The 18,701-nt window shown below is 50.4% G+C and overlaps 1 protein-coding gene and 1 pseudogene across 2 annotated transcripts; both read right to left on the bottom strand.

Annotated features, from left to right (window-relative positions):
* Window positions 1-74: 74 nt before the first annotated feature.
* RSKR (ribosomal protein S6 kinase related) lies at window positions 75-16,954 on the bottom strand. Its single transcript, XM_082201890.1, has 12 exons — window positions 16,831-16,954; window positions 13,906-14,163; window positions 12,543-12,626; window positions 12,398-12,466; window positions 10,692-10,761; window positions 9,103-9,210; window positions 6,963-7,003; window positions 6,550-6,577; window positions 4,847-4,936; window positions 4,661-4,749; window positions 3,343-3,453; window positions 75-1,003 (listed from the first exon to the last, which is right to left on the bottom strand). The coding sequence occupies exons 1-12, from the start codon at window positions 16,909-16,911 to the stop codon at window positions 782-784; spliced, it is 1,251 nt and encodes a 416-aa protein (XP_082058016.1). The 5' UTR covers window positions 16,912-16,954; the 3' UTR covers window positions 75-781.
* Window positions 14,403-14,916, bottom strand: LOC309520323 (10 kDa heat shock protein, mitochondrial pseudogene; annotated as a pseudogene). Its single transcript has one exon. The product of its transcript is annotated as a 10 kDa heat shock protein, mitochondrial pseudogene (transcript).
* Window positions 16,955-18,701: the final 1,747 nt, after the last annotated feature.

Raw genomic sequence — 18,701 nt, 5'->3', positions numbered from 1 at the left:
TGCTAACCTTCCAGCCCCAGGTGTGCCGCAATGCGGCCTGCACAAAAGACGAGAACTCGCCCTCCAACCGCAGAGACCCATAAAAGACAGATTTATTGCTCGTTTAAGAAAAAGCACAGAGACGGGAGCAGAGGAGGCGAGGCGAGGAAGAAGGTTAGAAACCAGGGTGGAGGAGAAGGTTCCTGTTCTTCTTGAACAGAGGGGAACCAGGCCAGAATCCATTCTCACAGGGGGAAAGGGGTTGGCACGTCTGAAGAGGAAGGGGCAGCAAGCCCATCACAGCCCATCTGCCTCTTGCATAGCGAAGGAATATATCTCTCTACGGTTATTAGTCTCTCCTGTTAGATTAGCTGAGCTCAGGGTCAGGGTTGGTGGGGAAAAGAGGCAAGCTTCTGGATTCCACAGGACTCTTGCACACTCAGGAAGTTGCAGGCAGCCAGCTGACAAGCCATCTTTGCCATTCTGTGCAACGCTGGCCTTACATGGGAAGGAAAATTCGCTGCGCTCGTATTCCCCGATCTCTGGGTGGCGGTCTTGCATAGTGGGAGAACTCAGTAGCCAGGGGGGTGGCAGGCAAAGTGGGGGTCCAGCCTCCCTGCCGGAGAGGGGCCGGCGCTTTTTCGGCCGGGCTTCCTGAGATCCCTGGCGGTTTCATTCGCCCAAAGAGCTGCCTGGAAGAAGCATTTCCTGAGAAGGTCTAACAGTGATTCCCGGGGGTCTCCCGGGGGCGGATTTGGGCCTCCTGGGAAGAACTGCTGCCCCCCAGGAGGATAGGGGCCACTCAGCCCGGCCACGGCTGGTTCGAGGACGCCACGAGGTCGCAATCGAAATCCGAAAAGGTGGCCGAGTCCAGGGGGGTTTCCCGGGAGCTCCGCAGGCCCAGAACAACATCCACCGGCCTCTTCCGAAGCATCTCTGCATCAAAGGTCATCCCGCGGAAAAAGAGGTGGCCGCGGAAGTGGTGGAGGTAGCGCAGGCGCCGCTGGGGGTCCTGGCACAGGAGCTGGACGGAGAGAGCGGTCAGCGGTCAGAGGAGACGACAGAAGCTGCCTGGCACAAACTGTTTGCCCACCATATGCAGAACCGCCCTGGATCCTGTGCCCCTTCTCTATGTGTCCCCTCCCCAAAAGGTTGGGAGAGTGGCAAGGGCCTTCTCGGTGGTGGCTCCCTGTCGGTGGGCTGCTCCCTCCCAAGAGAGGCTCAACTGGTACCATCATCATCCTGAGGAAATGGGCAAAAACATTCCTCTTTACCCAAGCCTTTGGCCATTAGATAGTCTATGGCCTGTTAAAGGTGGTGGGGGACAGATATTATGATTAATATACGGCCTAGGACCCTCGTACCTATGGGACCACCTCTCCTGGTATGTCCCATGGAGGACCTTACGGTCTTCAAACAAAAACATCTTGGAGGTCCCAGGCCACAGGGAGGTTAGGCTGGCCTCAACCAGAGCCAGGGCCTTTTCGGCTGTGGCCCCGATCTGGTGGAACGCTCTGTCCCAAGAGACCAGGGCCCTGCGGGACTTGACATCTTTCCGCAGGGCCTGCGAGACAACAGAGCTGTTCCCCCAGGCCTTTGGCCAAGGCACAGCCTGACCCCCTCCTTTGGTGATCCTCGTAGAACTCTAGCCCAATGGTTGCTATTAATTTGATTTTGAATTGATTTTAGAATGAATTTTAGAATGCTGTGTTACTTTTATTGTTGTTAGCCGCTCTGAGCCCGGCTTTGGCTGGGGAGGGCAGGATATAAATAAACTATTATTATTATTATTATTATTACTGATGATGTTTGCACTGGCCAGCAGCAACTCTCTGGGACAGGGAACCAGCCCTTCCTGGGAAGAACAGGACTGAGCCTCGAGGGCTTCTGCATCCAGAGCAGGGCTGTACCACCGAGCAGAAGAGAAGGGCGGCTGCTAGCCCTGGTGGCTGTGTTCTGCCCACTGCTGTCAGTCACTGGAAACCAGTCCCTGGGAATCTGGTGGGCTTCCCTTGGGGGGCGTCTGGCTGGCGACTGTGAGAGCAGGAGGCTGGACTAGGTGGGACCCACATTGCCCGATCTCCCAGCGAGGCTCTGCTTACGGAGCCTCCAGCTGCAGAGGCAGTCTATCTCACTTCCCATGTTCTTAGGGGCACGTGGCCACTGGGAGAACAGGATGCTGGAACAGACACGGCCCCTTTTTTGTCTGATCCAGACGAAGGGCTCTGTTTATATTCTTGTGCCCAGAGTGGCTGTGAATCTAAGTTTGGCCTCATTTAGGGGCAATACTGTTGGGAGACATTCTGCACAGAAACATGTTTGTACCTTTAAGAACAGTTTTTGTGAGCCCTGGGCTAATTGGTTGCAGCTGGCCGTGGCTACAAAAGGAAAAAAGCTGCAGTTTGAACCCTGCCTGCAGAAAAACACCCACAAGCTTTGCTGTTTGTTGTTTTAAAATAAAGTCCTTATTTAATTTGGTTTTACACCTGTCTCATGGAGTCATGGGACGCGGGTGGCGCTGTGGGCTAAAGCCTCAGCGCCTAGGGCTTGCCGATCGAAAGGTCGGCGGTTCGAATCCCCGCGGCGGGGTGCGCTCCCGCTGCTCGGTCCCAGCGCCTGCCAACCTAGCAGTTCGAAAGCACCCCCGGGGGCAAGTAGATAAATAGGTACCGCTTACCAGCGGGAAGGTAAACGGCGTTCCGTGTGCGGCTCTGGCTCGCCAGAGCAGCGTTGTCACGCTGGCCACGTGACCCGGAAGTGTCTCCGGACAGCGCTGGCCCCCGGCCAATAAATGTGAGATGGGCGCACAAACCCCAGAGTCTGGCAAGACTGGCCCGTTTGGGCAGGGGTACCTTTACCTTTACCTTTACATGGAGTCATAGTCTCTGTCATCTGCCACCAGTGGAAAATTCCCCTCTAAAGTGAGTAGGAAAATGAGAGTACCCCTAAACATTTTTTTAATAGAAAAAGCACTGCTTATGCCCATAAGATCCTAGTCCTTATGATCTCAAACGAAGGGCTGGTTTTAAAAAGTGCCTTGCACCCATTTGGGTCCACCCAGCTCAATATCTTCTGCACCAACTGGCAGCAGGCTGGCTGTGGGCTGATGGAATTGTGGCCCAAAACAACTGGGTTGGCGAAGGCCGGCTCAGATACACGTTAAAGGTTTCCGAAGTGGGAATCCCAGAATCAGAAGGGTCCCCCAGCGGTCATCTAGCCCAACCCCCTGAAATGAAGGAATGAGACCGGAGTCAGTAAGTGACTGAACCCTTTGACCACTTGCACCATCAAGTTTATGGTCTGTGCAATATCACATTTTAGATTTGCCCAAAGTTTACTATTAAGAAAAAAACTGTAGCTCACCTCGCTGAGGAGAAGGCGGAGGCCCAGGCTGAGGGTGCCTGGGATGGCGTAGCTGCAGCGTTTGACGCTCTCCAGCATGCTGACGTGGTCTTTCTCAGGGGCCACCGGGAACTGAAAAGAACGTGGGAGAGCTGGATTCCTCTCTGCCTCCTTGCACATTCATGCAGGAACGCAGAGTTGCCCTAGGATCCCTGCCCAGCAATTACTCTCTCATGCAAGTTGCCCTCCTTTGCTATCCACAAAGAGAATTTCGCTGCTAGAACACAGTTGATCCATGGAACTCACTGCTGCAGGAGGCTGTGAGGGCCACAGAGTCGACTGGAGGAGGAGGACGGGAGGAATTCCTCGAGGAGATGTCTTCTAGCAAAAATGCTTCTCAATCCCAGTTGCCGGAAACCGCAGGCGGGGAGAATGCTTTTCTGCCCGGATCCTGCTCGCAAGCTTCCCATTGGGGCATGTTTTGGCCCCTGTGAGAACAGGGATGCTGGGCTAGGTAGGATCCAGCAACGGGCTGCTCCAATGGAACCTCCATGTCCAGAAGCAGTCTATCGAGATTCCTAGTCTCTCAGGGGCATTTGGGCCCTTTGAGAACAGGACGCTGGCCTGATTCCGCCTCAGGCTCGCCTTATACAATACTCTTTATTGTCACTGCTCCATACAGAACAACAAAATTGAAAAATCTACATAAAACATTCAAAACCCAACAAGCCTGCTATCCCAGCTATCCCAACATGGTTAGCCCCCTAAAAACTCTGATACCCCATTTTTAAATACAATATACTCCCATAGAGACCCCTTACACTGCATTTAAAACCAAAATCACATTTGGGTAGAAACTGTTTCTCAGGCGGCTAGTCCTGGCCCTTATAACCCTGTACCTTCTTCCAGAAGGCAGAAGCTGAAAAAAATTCTTTCCGGGGTGTGCACTATCCTGCGCTATCTCTGCAGCTTTCTTATGGCACCTGGAAGCGTAGATTTGATCCAAGGTGGGAAGAGCGCACCTGATTATGCTCCCCACAGTCTTTACAACCCTGGACAGCATTGTTTTTCCCCTGACCGTGCAGCTCCCAAACCACACACATGGACCATAAGTTAATACACTCTCCACAGTACAATGGTAAAATGCCATCAACAGGTCCTTTGAGAGATTGTTTTTCCAGAGGATTCTCAGAAAATGTGACCTCTGCTGTGCTCCCTTCATCAGGTCTTTGCTTCTTTATGGAACCTCCATCTCCGGAGGTAGTCTACCTTCACAGGAGACAGAGAACTGGGGAACATGCAGTGGAGTCTCTCTCTCCAAGCTGCTTCACAGCCTTACCTTCCCAGTGGCTAAGCCATACAGCAGCACCCCCATGGACCACCAATCTGCCGCATGGGCATACGGCCCGCCACTCAAGACCTCCGGGGCTGCAAAGAAAGAAGAGGTGAGGAGATATTGAGCCTTGCAAGGACGGCCCCCGTCCCAGTTAGCCACTGTCCCCTTTGCCTCCTTAACCATCCGTACCCATGTACTGGAGGGTCCCACAAATGGTGTAGGCCCTTTCGCCCCAGGGCAGGTGGCGGGAGAGGCCAAAGTCAGTCAGCTTCAGATGACCTGCAGTGGGAGAGAGAAAAAATAAATAAATTAGGGCATTACAGTCCGGAGAGAGACCCATATAATTTGAAAATGATTTTTATTTGATTTTACAAGCATAGAGTTAGAACAATAAAAAGGTAAAGGGACCCCTCACCATTAGGTCCAGTCGTGGCTGACTCTGGGGTTGCGGCACTCATCTCGCTTTACTGGCCGAGGGAGCTGACGTTTGTCTGCAGTTTTTCCGGGTCATGTGGCCAGCATGACTAAGCCGCTTCTGGCAAAACCAGAGCAGCGCACGGAAATGCCGTTTACCTTCCCCCCGCAGCAGTACCTATTTATCTACTTGCACTGGTGTGCTTTTGAACTGCTAGGTTGGCAACCACCGACCTTCTGATCGTCAAGCCCAAGAGGCTCAGTGGTTTAGACCACAGAGCCACCAAGTAAATATTTGGAGATTTCTCTCAATCTCCAGACTTCCCACCATCCCCATCCATGGGTCTTATTGTGAACCATTTTGACTGCATACTGTTTCATAATCCATATTTTGCATCTGTCCATATTGTCCATAGTGATTGTTACATTCCAAGTGTTATTAAAACCTTGCTAGTGTTTTCATCTGCTTACAGTGGTCTCCCAAATAAATTATCAATTTCCCCCATTCTTTCTTAAAGTTTTTGTCTTCTTGGTTCCTGAGCTTTCCGGTCAGTTTTGCCATTTTGGCATAGTCCCATCAGCTTGGTTTGCCATTCCTCTCTGGTTGGGACGTATTTATTGATATGTTTTGCAATTACATCCCACCTTTTCTTCCACAGAGCTGACGGTGTCCTGCACCAGGAGTTCCCGGGGGGGGGGCAGAGATATCAAAAGTAGGGGGTCCGTGGCTTGACTTTTGAAAAACAGGAGCTCTGCAGCACCCCACTAATTAGGAACCTCTGGCACACACGGTTATTTGCCCACAGCAACCCTGTGCGGTCGGCCAGGCTAAGAGACACCCAGACACAGCTGACTTGGGATTCGAACCCTGATCTCCCAAGTCTTAGTCCCACACTCTAACCACTGAGCCACTCAGGAAGCTCATGGGAGGGTCTGTGGATTTTGGGGGGGTTTGAAGACAGGATATTGAGCACCCATCACACTAGACATGCATGTTGACTTTTAATTGCATTTTAACTACTTCTTTTATTTCTCACATTGTCCTTTATGGCGTTAACCGTTTTAAATTCTACAGGGTGCACTAAATTAGAACAACAAAAAAGAGCAGCAATTAAAATGAAATTTACAGACCAAACAACATCTAGTACCATGCACTCCAATGGTTGCAATAGGCAGGGAAGTCGTTTGAGTGGTTACAGGATTTGGGGTGGCCATTATTATTATTATTATTATTATTATTATTATTATTATTATTATTATCCGCCTTTCCTTCCTGCCCCTGCCCCCCCCCCCCCGACTGGGACTCAGGGCAGCTTCCACAAATAAAAAACATGTGAAAGATAACCACTAAAAAGCAATTAAATTCTGGTAGAATTAAAGCAACATAAAAAGGCGAATTTATTAAGGTAAGAATAATATGTTGTTTCTCCGCAGGACATTCAGGAACTCCCTCCCCTGCCAGCCCGAGTGGGACGCACCTTGTTCATCCAGAAGGATATTTTCCATCTGTAAAGAGAAGAGAGCAGCCCAGTGAGGGTGTGAAGGTGCCCTCCCCTCTGGCGGCACTCGAATTCGGACCAAGGATTCGCCAAGTGCAAGAGGCAGGGATCTGGGAAAGGGCCAGGCTGAAGTTACGCCAGAAGTTCGGGCTGGTGGGCCAAATCCCCTGAGAAGGGCCAATCCCAGGGTTGGGGGTTGGAGTGGGGGGCCCTTGCCCATAGCGAAAAGGCATCTCTCAGCAGGGCTGGGAGAGAGACCCCTGGAGAAGAACTGCTGCCAGTCCGTGGAGACAATACTGGGCTAGATCATGGACCCAGGATCTGACTGGGGATAAGGCAGCTTCCCATTTCCCTGCCCCACAATGAAAGGGGGGAGGCGGTGTCTCTTGTACCTTGACATCGCGGTGGACGATGCCCAGATTGTGGAGGTAGCCTGGGAGAAGGAAGAGAAGGAAGCGTCATTCCAATTTTATTTCCCATCAGTGGTAAAAATTATTATTATTACTAAGGGCTGTGATTGCTCCAAAGTATGTGAAGAACTCTCTAGGGCTTGCCCCATTGGCGTGGGGCAAAGAGGTCAGTGGTGGCCTGGGTGAAGTTTCTCCTTTTCCACGCCCCACCCCAATCTCCCAGAGGAGAAAGATTCCAGTAGGATTTCCTTGGAATGGGGGACAGAGGAGATAACGGGGCTTTGAGCGTCCATGGTCTTATTTGTGCGTACAGTGGTGCCTTGGTTCTCAAACGCCTTGGTTCCCAAACACCCAAAACCCAGAAGTAAGTGTTCCAGTTTTTGAACGTTTTTTTGGAATTTGTCCGATGCAGCTGTTGTCTATTTTTTCCAGGGCACCTGCACCAATCAGAAGCCGCGCCCTGGTTTTTGTACATTTTGGAAGTCAAACGGACTTCCGGAACGGATTAAGTTTGGTGCTTTTGTTTTTGCTATTTATTTTGCGTTTTTATTTTTGAGGCTTTTTTGGTTCATTTGTTTTTGTGACTGTATGGAACCCTGTTCAGCTACTGCTCATCATCCAAACAATGACTATCATCAGGTATGATGCAGGTATGAAAAATGTTTAATTTTAATTTTTATTGTGTACAATACTGTCTTATTTATTTTATAGTACTGTACAATGGGACGCGGGTGGCGCTTGGGACGCGGGTGGCGCTGTGGGCTAAAGCCTCAGCGCCTAGGGCTTGCCGATCGAAAGGTCGGCGGTTCGAATCCCCGCGGCGGGGTGCGCTCCCGCTGCTCGGTCCCAGCGCCTGCCAACCTAGCAGTTCGAAAGCACCCCCGGGTGCAAGTAGATAAATAGGTACCGCTTACCAGCGGGAAGGTAAACGGCGTTCCGTGTGCGGCTCTGGCTCGCCAGAGCAGCGTTGTCACGCTGGCCACGTGACCCGGAAGTGTCTCCGGACAGCGCTGGCCCCCGGCCAATAGATGTGAGATGGGCGCACAAACCCCAGAGTCTGGCAAGACTGGCCCGTTCGGGCAGGGGTACCTTTACCTTTACCTTTACTGTACAATACATTGATTATTGGGACGCGGGTGGCGCTGTGTGTTAAACCACAGAGCCTAGGACTTGCCTATCAGAAGGTCAGCGGTTTGAATCCCGGCGACGGGGTGAGGTCCCATTGCTCAGTCCCTGCTCCTGCCAACCTAGCAGTTCAAAAGCACGTCCAAGTGCAAGTAGATAAATAGGTACCGCTCCGGCGGGAAGGTAAACGGCATTTCCGTGCGCTGCTCTGGTTTGCCAGAAGCGGCTTAGTCATGCTGGCCACATGACCCGGAAGCTGTACGCCGGCTCCCTCAGCCAGTAAAGTGAGATGAGTGCCGCAAGCCCAGAGTTGGCCACGACTGGACTTAATGGTCAGGGGTCCCTTTACCTTTACCTTTTACATTGATTATTGCTTTCATTTTATGGATCAATGGTCTCGTTAGATAGTAAAATTCATGTTAACTTGCCATTTTGGGGGTTGTTTTTAAATGCCTGGAACAGATTAATCCATTTTGCATGACTTTCAATGGGAAAGGGCGCCTTGGTTTTGGAACGCTTTGGTTTTGGAACACACTTCTGGAATGGATAAAGTTTGAGAACCAAGGGACCACTGTATATGCAACTTGAGCAAGAGGCTCACAGCAGGAGCACCCCAGAAGATATTGCTTCTCCATCAGTCGCTGGTTTGGATCCAGTACAGAGCAAGCGGATCTCTTTGTCTCCTGCTCCCAACTGAGCTTACACACTCCAAAAAAACGTAGGCTCAGAGGAAGGGCCCACCCATTAGCCCGGGGGAACCCCCTCACTTAGTGGGGGCTCTTGCAATCTGGATCGTCCTTTCGGGTGCTGATGAGGACACTCCAGAGGCCTGCTCCGGCCATTGTCTTACCAAGAGATTTGTCTGGCCAGCAATGGAGTCAACTGTTAAGAGTTCAACCCTCCCTTTGTACAGGACCCCCCAAATAATTAGAAAGGACTCAGGGCATCATCTAGACTGACCCCCACCCCCGTCCCCAAACCCACAGCACTTCCTTACCAAGCACCAGGACCAACTCCGTAGCAAAGAGGCGGATTACGGCTTCGGCAAAACGCCCCACCGACTTCCAAAGGGTGTACAAATCCCCAGTACTGCAATATGTGCACACTGGTGGGCAGGGAGAGATAAGAGGGGGTGGGGAAAAGAGGGGGGTGTTACTTATAGAGTCTGAACAGAGCCTGCTGACCCCACTTTGCGCCTTTTGTACATGCAGTGCATGTCCTTTTCCTCCGACGCATATGCCCCGTATATCAAAAGCACATTTAAAGCACGCACCCCCTTCCAAAATATCCTGGGGACTGTCATTTACCTACTTACTGTGCTATAGTTCCAGGCACCCTTAACCAACCACAGTTCCCAGGATGGTTTGGGGGAAGCCATGCGCTTTAAATGTATGGTGCAGCAGGTGGCTTCCTCCAAAAGCAGCCCAGGAACTATCGTTTGTTCAGGGTGCAGGGAAGCGTAGCACCGCAAGGGGTAAACTAAAGTTCCCAGGATACTTTGGAGCGAGGGAAGAGGTGCTGGATGCTGTGCACACAGCCTTGAAAGCAGCCACCTGCTGCCCAGGTGTGAAGGCAGAAGGAAATTCAGGGTCCAGGTGGGGTTCAAGGAGGGACAGAGGAGAGGGGGACCCGAGGCCAGCAAGAGAGACAGAGAGAGCCAGTGGTGGTGCACCTCACAGAGTTGTTGTGTCTGGCATTATTTTACCGTATTTACTCAAATGCAATGTGCACTTTTTTGCCAAATTACGCCGTGAAAATTAGGGTGCACATTAACATTCCCCAGCAGATCAGTTTTTTTGCTTCGAGGTTTTGAAAACCAAGGTGCGCATTAGTTTAATGGTGCATTAGATTCGCATAAATATGGTATTCCTTATATAAATATTGAGGCACGTGGTCATTCAGTGCCATCAGTATATGCAAATGTCTGGCTCATTTAAGGGTATCCAAAACCATTTTTTCGCAATAACAACAGAACTTACAGGTGGAGAATACTTTTGTTTTTACAAAGATACCAGGTAGCTCAACTATTTTAGTAAAGTATTACTAAAATAGAAAGATCCCCTTTGCAAACAGCACCATGTAAAAGTATTAACTCGGGCAAACAGTCCCTTTGTAGATCATATTATTTGAAATAGCAATGCCTTTAACTGCAAATAATATTATTTGCTAAGGGAATCTTTGCACGAGTTAATACTTTATTATCCCTGTATCTTTGCACTTTTGCTCTCCCAGGCTGTGACGCTTAACGGTCTGGGTTTTTTAGTCTTCCCCCCCTTTTTTTTGCACTCTCTTTTTTGTGTTAACAAATCAATTTTTTTTAACAGTGTGTTGGCAGGAAGCGGGGAAGAAGAGAGAGGAGAAGCCGTTGATCCCTGCACAGGCCGTGAGAGCCAATTCCTATGGCAGGGGAGAAGCAGAATGAGCTCCGGGAAGAGTAAACAAGGAGTCACATGTGTGGGCAAAGGCTCAGCGGCACATGGCTGGACACGCACAAGGGTGGGGGGCACAGGGTGGGGAGAGAAGGACGGTGGGAGGGGGGGCAGATCTCTACTCTAGCCGAGCCCCGCAGGGCAGATGGTCACTCACTAATAAAGAGATGGCGGCGGCCTTGCCAGCTGTCTCCCAGGCAATGCACAAAAGGGTGCCTGACCTGCTTCTGGAGAACAAGAGAAAAGGGGAGCGGTGAGTGAAGGAGGGAGCCCAGCAGGGGAGGGCTTTTGGGGGGCGGGGGGCAGAGGGGCTTCTTGGATTTGGAAGACATATCAACCTCTTTGCGGAGGAAAGGGGTCAATGGTGCAGCCGGAGATCGCAAACGACCGAAATCTATTCAGGACAAATAAGCATCATTCCATCGTCATGACAATAGACGCACACAATTTGGTGGAAATAAATGCCCTCTTGAAAGGTTCGGCCTTTCGTCTCGATTCAAAATGCCACCCAAAGGCCCATCTATCGTTCACTAAAAATGAAATACATTGGTACCTCAGGTTACATACGCTTCTGGTTACAGACTCCGCTAACCCAGAAATAGTACCTTGCTTCAGGATGAGAACAGAAATCGTGCGGCGGCAAGAGGCCCCATTAACTAAAGTGGTACCTCAGGTTAAGAACAGTTTCAGGTTAGGAATGGACCTCCGGAAGGAATTAAGTACATAACCAGAGGTACCACTGTACACGCATATAGATAACGGACACACAGAGAGATTTGGTCTTCAGAGTGTGGTCTTAGAATGTTCCCTCTGGATTTTGATTCAAAATGATGCTCAATGGTGCATCTCTCCACCATCAGAATATATATATTATAGCGTCCAACATCAGAATATATATATTATAGCGTCCAACATTTCTCTGATGAAAACAGAGACGTCCCATTGCATAATAATTATAACGATATTATTTCTACCCCAGCCACTCTGGGTGGCTTCCAATATATAAGAAACATAATAGAGCATTAAACATTAAAAAAAACTTCCTTACACAGGGCTGCCCTCAGATGTTTTCTAAACGTTGGGGGTCACGTAACTCCCTATCCTCCAATATTTCTCTGATGAAAATAGGAAAAGTGGGACATTCCGGGATCAAATCAGAAACTGGGACATCTTCTGTAAATCCAGGGCTGTCCCTGGAAAATAGGGACACTTGGAAGGCCTGATATATATAGTCACAAACACACAAATTTGGTGAAAATCAGAGCAGTCTGGAAAGGCTCAGTCTTCCAACTTGATTCAAAATGGCGTCCAATGGTACCCAAACATTAAACACCCAACGTTTAACACAGCTAAATTCGCAGTGAAGGCTGCTCAACTTAGACAAGGTCACGTGGACTCCCTTGCAATTTAAGATTCTGGGATTTTTAATGTATGTTTTATTTACTGTTTCGTGTTTTTCTTTATAATCCTTATGCATACACTGTGTTTGTATGTAACTGTTTAGTGACCACCTGTGTTTGGCTGTCTCGTTAACAACTTGGTCTCATTTGTTCTCTTTTTCCATATCAGGAGAAATGAATGTTTGGTGTACAGTGTATTGGTTTGGGCTGAATATTGCTATATGCAGACTAATGGTTTTACTGGTGACTTGTTTATTGCATTGTTTGGTTTATGCTGCGTTTGTGATGTCCCGTTATGTCATTGTTTGCAAGCAGCATAGAAATACAATAAATTGAATAAATGAACAAAGGCCTTGAATCTCAAGTCCCGCAGGGCATCCCCAGGAGTTCAGGAAACCCCCCCCCAAAAAAAAACCCTGTCCCCATGAGAATAGATATTGCACCCACAGAGCTCAGGACACACCTGAATGCTGACCTCCTCCTTGCACTGCTTGAGGGTGTCTCGGCGGAGAACTTCCACTTTGGGGAGCACCTGAAAGGAAACGGGACTTTGAGCAAGAAAGCGAGGCAGAGGGCTGGGGGTCTTGGGGGTCAGGCAGGGCACTCACCTTGACCGCAAAGACCTTCTCTTGCCCACAGTCTAAGACCTTCAAGACTGTCCCAAAGGACCCCTTGGCCACAAAGCCCAGGATCTGCAAGGATGAAAAGGGACAGGGGTTCAGTGGCAGAGCACCAACGTGCATGCAGATCCCAGGTTCCAGCCCCAGTAGCTCCAGCTTCTCTGCCTGGAGCCCTGGAAACCATTGCTGCCAGTCAGTGCAGACAATACTGATCTGACCTCGGAATAAGGCACTTTCCTATCTTCCTAAATAAATTTATAATAATAATAATAATAATAATAATAATAATAATAATAATAATAATGTTGTTAGCCGCTCTGAGCCCGGCTTCGGCTGGGGAGGGCAGGATATAAAAAATTCTTATTATTATTATTATCTATACCCCGCCCATCTGGCTGGGTTTCCCCAGCCTCTCTGGGCGGCTTCCAACAGAATATTAAAAACACCATGAAATATCAAACATTAAAAACTTCCCTAAACAGGGCTGCCTTCATACGTCTTCTAAAAGTCAAATAGTTGTTTATTTCCTTGACATCTGATGGGTGTTCCACAGGGCAGGCGCCACCACCAAGAAGGCCCTCTGCCTGGTTCCCTGTAACTTGGCTTCTCGCAAGGAGGGAACCGCCAGAAAGCCTTCGGAGCTGGACCTCAGTGTCCGGGCAGAACGATGGGGGTGGAGACGCTCCTCCAGGTATAAATGGGTCTTGGGGGAGCTAGATGGGTCCATAGTCTGCCTAAAGCAGCTTCCACCATTCCTATTTAAACCAGACGTCCATTCAGAACTATGGGGACTAGAAATTTGCTGTGTTTTTAAGGGAAGGGCCACTGCCCAGTGGTAGAGGAAGCCCTTTTCAGGCAGAAGGACTCCGGCTCTTTCGACAACAGCGTCTCAGGGCGGTCTGGGACAAAGCCTCTGTCCATGAGACCCTGAAGAATGGCTGCCAGTCAGACTGACAGTGCTGGGCTGGGTGGGCCAATGGGTAGAGCCAGGCTATGGCAGCCTCCGATGCTCCAAGGGGGAACGCGCCACCTCTGCTGTCCCCGGTGTGGGTGCCAGTGAGAGGCAGGGTGGTGAAGTGGTTAGAATGCTGGACCAGGGCCTGGGAGAGACCAGGGTTCGAATTCTCCCACTCGGCCATGAAGCTCACTGATGTGAGCCAGTTGCTGCCTTTCAGCCTCGCCCGCCTCGCAGGGTTGTGGTGGGGATTAAATGAGTAGGGAGGGGACCACATACGGCGCTTTGAACGTCTTCGAGGGGGAAAGGTGGGATAAAAATGCAAAATAATAATTTCCCCCAAATCTGCTTCCTGAGACTTGCTTTAGTCCCCCCCCCCCTTAGGAGGGCACTGACCTTCAGCTGGCGCTGCCCCATTGGAGGCTGGACTGGGAATTCGGGCAAGAAGAGGGAGATGCACTGGGGCAGAGTCCTCTCAGCCCCCTCCTTCGCCAGCTGGGGCAGCTTCTCCACCACAGACCCCGACTCTCGCTTCAGGGGGTTCCTGCCCGCAAAGGCCCTCTCCAGGCCCAGGAGTGTGCCGCCAAAGCTGGAGATGAGGTTCTTCCAGCCCCGTGCCCAGGAGGCGTCAGACAGGAAACTGGCCCCACGACCCTGCAGAGGAGGACAGGCGTGGGGCGAAGCCCCGAGGAAAGCAGGAGCAGACAAAAGGGACAGGCTTCAGTCACAGCAATAGCGGGGAACTTATTGGAGCGGAAGGTCAGAAGATTCGTGGCAAGTAGAAGGAAGCCCTTCTCCACACAGTGCCTGGTTTTGTTTTGTTTTAAGATAGTAAGAAATGTATTTTGGCTATACACATTGTTTTATTTTGAAGTCATCATGATACTTGGTAGTTTGGGAGAATTTGCATTTATTAGAAAATAGAGAAATTATTTACATGATGGAACAGAACCATTTGAGCACTTTTTGTGGAATGAAAACTTAATGATAACGCAGCAAGATGAACTGTTCAATCCACATATTTTCCAGGAATATTTCCATCTCTAAATATGAAATAGTCCTTGTTATCCAGTACAACTTTTGTTCCACCATACTCCGGTAGCAGAATCTTCTCACCAACTTTTACACTAACTGGAAGAGAGTCTCCCTCCTTGCTTTTAGAGCCTGTTCCAACTGCCACAACAGTGGCTTGTAACACTTTTCCTTGTGATTTTTCTGGAATCATAATGCCTCCTTTAGTTACTGTCTCAGCTGCACACCTTTCCACCAATACACAGTCGAAGAGGGGAAGAATTTTTTTTAATGCCTGTCCTGCCATGGCGTGCTCTTTACAAGGGCTCCTGCTCCTGCTGCGAGGACTCCTTGCACCCCTGACCGACCCACAGAGCTAGCCCACGCCCACACAGTGCCTTGTTAAACTCTGGAACTCCCCGCTGCAGGAGGCAGTGATGGCCACCAACTTGGATGGCTCGAAAAGAGGATTGGACAAATTCATGGAGGAGACGGCTATCAGTGAGAACAGGATGCTGGATTAGATGGGCCCCTTTTTGGCCTGATCCAGCAGTCCCTTCTTATATTAAAAGCTGGGAATCCTGCACAGCAGGGGGTTGGACTAGATGGCCCTTGGGGTCCCTTCTACCTCCAGAGTTCTAGGATTCTATGACAAAAACAACAACCCAAGTAGATAATTCTGAGGGTTTCTTGGAGCCCCTTTGAGGTTTCTGTGTGCCTGTCTTTTGCTTTCTGACCAAGCAATATGTAAAAAATAAATATAAAAAAGATCAGCATTAAAGTATGAGCTTTATGGAAGGAATGCTTTTAAGGTACATATAGGACAGGGGTAGGACACCTGCTATGCTTGCAGAAGGCCCCAGATTCAATCCTGGAAGGACGGGGAGAGAACCCCACCCCCTGGAACTGCAGAAGGTTGCTGCCAGTCAGTGTAGATAATAATGGACAGGATGGAGCAAAGGTCCTTCTGTTCCCTCAGCAGGCACCAAACAACTCTTCCGAAGAAACAGAAGTGGTCGGGTGCAAAGGCAATAACCACAATTTATTTGAAGGGAAGGTGGGATATAAATGTACTGAACTGATTAATTAACAGCAAGCGGGGCAGAGGGGCCTCCCAGCAATGGGGGGAAGGGTGTTTGAGACTACCCTGCCCCATAATCCCCATTTGCTGTTTCTAAGACAAAGAAGATATTCACAGGCAGGGAGGACTCCGCGGGAGAAGGCAGCTCATAAAATACCTTGGGTTCCATTTCCCTTGAATGTGGTAACCAGTTTAAAAAACAAATCAAAACCTCTCAAGCAAACTGGAGTCCATTGCAGTTTGACTACGAATGGAGTCTCAAGGTCCCATTTTCGCAAGGGGGCTGCAGCTGTTTGTGCCAGCAGCTGTTTCCAAAACAGTCTCCCAAGGCAGCCCCACAGAGAATGAACTGCAGCAGTCCAGCCTGGGCAAACTGTGGCCAAGCCTGTCTTCTTCCAGAAGTGTTGCAGCTGGAGCAAAAGCTGAAACTACATACAAAATCCCTCTAAAAGGAGATAGATCCAATTTAGGTCCCAAACTGGTAGAATTTAATTTAGATTTGTTGAGGGGAAGAAATGCAACACCACCCTTAGAGCAGCAGCTCCCCAACTGAGTGGTAGCAAACACCTGGGGGGGGGCGGTGAGTTTATCTAGGGGGCGCTAAGAGGCAAGGGGGTGGCAGGCGGGCACTGGAGGTGCAAATAACTCTCAGACTTTCAAAAGCTGGTCTCACTGGATCAAGTCCATCCATCTAATACGTTTGGATTTTGAATAAATCTGCAGGAGCAGCAGACTGTTGCTGTTTGGCTGAACAAAAGCATTGTTCAGAATAGTGGCTTGCACGATGCTTTTTATAGGGTAGGGGACACCGGGATGAATTTATTGTGTGTCTCTCCCCACCCCATTTGGGGACCACTGCAGTAGTGCTACAAAGCCGGAGGCTGGTGGGTTCCAAATATTTCTTTTGGGCGGGGGAATCCCTGTCTTGAGGAGGATGAAGGAATACAGAGCATCCTCTGGCTGCGCCTACGGCAGAATGAGGCGGTATAGTCCTGAGATAGCGGAGGGGCCTACGTCACATTTCAGGCAGCAAATAATAGGTGGGAGGGAAGGAGAAATGGGGGGGGGCTGCCGATCCCTTATTTCGGGGCTCCCCGGGACAGGTGAGGCTGCCGATCCCTTATTTTCAAATCTGAAAGTTGACAGCTATGCTCAGGGGAGAGGCCCAGGACAATGGAAGGAGGGGCGAGGCGAGGCGCTCTGCACATGCCCAGAGGCAGGAGCCTTACCTTGAGCATCTCGGCAGGCGGCGCCTCCTCCTGCGCCCGGTCCTCCTCGGGGCTGGAGCTGCTGCTCCCCGCGCCTCCCATGGCCCCGCTGGCGCCTTCGGCCCCTCAGCCCGCCCGCCCCGTGGCCAGCCCCATCGCCCGCTCCGCGCTAAGCCGCCTTACGTAAGCAGCGCCGCTAAGCCGGATCGCGCATAGAGACTCTCTGGCCCCGCCCATGCAAATCTCAGGACCGCGGCCCCGCCCACTCGCGCAAAGCCACGCCCCGTAGGCAAATACAAGGACCGCCCTCCTTAGGATGAAAAACGCAGCCCCGCCCCTCATGCAAAACAGGTCCGCCCCAACCGTCCTATCATTATTCAAGCCACGCCCCTCATGCAAAACAAAACCGCTCCAGCTGCCTTATCATTATCAAAGCCACGCCCCTTATGCAAAACGCAAGACCCGCGCTTCTCAGGATGCAAATTGAAGCCACGCCCCCGCCATCCAAGCCCCGCCCCTCGAGCAGAACAGATTCCCCTCCCCCCGACTTTATTATTATGCAAGCCACGCATGATAATATTCACCCCTATGTGTCTTTCGGGTTGCCCACCCTCAATTCCTTATTCCCCGCCCCGTATATATTTTATTCCGCCCCCCTCCCTGTACTATCTTTATTATGCAGGCCACGCCCTTTATGCAAAATAGAGCCCCGCCTGAGATTCTTATTATGCACGTCGATGGGGTGGGCCCTTGACACGCTTTATGCTCCACCCAAACTGCCCTAGGGAAGGGATCTGATTGGTCCCAGTACGCCGAGCCCCACCCCCTCCTGCATAATGCATCAAGCACACCTGGGACTTCTCCCTCCCAGAAACTGGTACCCAGAGCATCTTTCTTCGATAGCAACTTGCCGTGGCATCTGTGTGGCAGGAAGGGGCAGTGTGCCCACTGGCAGATGAGACCCTGTATTACCATGCATTTTTTTGTGTCTTCCACCAGACACAAAGCTCTCCTTACACATTTGTTTTTCCAGTGCCGCAAAAGAGGCCCTGGTATGAGCCTCTTCAACTTTCTTAAGAGGGTCCCAGGTGGGAATAGATATAAGTGGGGTGCGACCCCAGAGTGGGCTGGAGTGGCTTAGGGTGCCCCTTTTCTGCAGACCACATACTCCTTGCATCTGAAGAGGGGGGCTGATTGGCCATGGGGGACTGGTCAGTTTTGCTCCTGGGTTCAGTCCCCAGAAAGGGCTGGGCTTGTCCAGACAATACTGAGCTGGATGAATCAGCACTCAAACTTGGCCTTCAGCAACCTCTTCACTGCTGGTTTGATGGCACCAGGTGATAAATTGTTTTCTGGGGTGGGTGACAGCCTGACACTCACCCACACCTTCCTGCAAGGAAACCACAGACAAGACACAGGTGTCTATTTGGACTCTTGTGGGTGCAAATCGTATCAGGGTGCTCAGCTTCCCCAAAGCAAAAAAAGCACTCCTGATATTTACCTACTATGTGCCCACTCGACTCTTTCCATTGGCAAAACTGGCTACAGGGGTCACGTAATACCTATTCTGCATTTGTAAGAACCTGGTCTTCTGGCATGGCAGCACCTTGACTTTGGAACTCCCTGACATGAGGCAGGCACCTTCACTGTACTTTTTTTTGGCACCTGCTAAAAACACTTTTATTTTCTTTTGTGCACCACTTTGAGGTTGTGTGTGTGTGTTGTTGTTTTTTTAACATTCCAGTGGTGTATAATCTTAATGAAATAATGTACCAGAGCAAGTCAGAATCGTAGAGTTGGAGGGAACCCACAGGGCCATCTAGTCCAACCCCCCGCAATGCAAAGGGTGCTTCCATGGCTGTGGGTGGGTGATTCTTAAAATCAAGCTTTGC

Source organism: Podarcis vaucheri, assembly GCF_965113315.1.
Source record: "Podarcis vaucheri genome assembly, chromosome: 15".
NCBI lineage: Eukaryota > Metazoa > Chordata > Lepidosauria > Squamata > Lacertidae > Podarcis > Podarcis vaucheri.
This window is presented reverse-complemented; position numbering and strand designations above follow the sequence as displayed.

Excerpts from the sequence above, each read along its gene's own strand:
- RSKR (XM_082201890.1), bottom strand. The coding sequence starts at position 16,911 with ATGGGAGGCGCGGGGAGCAGCAGCTCCAGCCCCGAGGAGGACCGGGCG. Across the intron at positions 4,937-6,549 it reads TATCCTTCTGGATGAACAAG|GTCATCTGAAGCTGACTGAC; the intron begins GTGCGTCCCACT and ends CTCCCACTGCAG. Across the intron at positions 3,454-4,660 it reads ATGGCTTAGCCACTGGGAAG|TTCCCGGTGGCCCCTGAGAA; the intron begins GTAAGGCTGTGA and ends CGTTCTTTTCAG.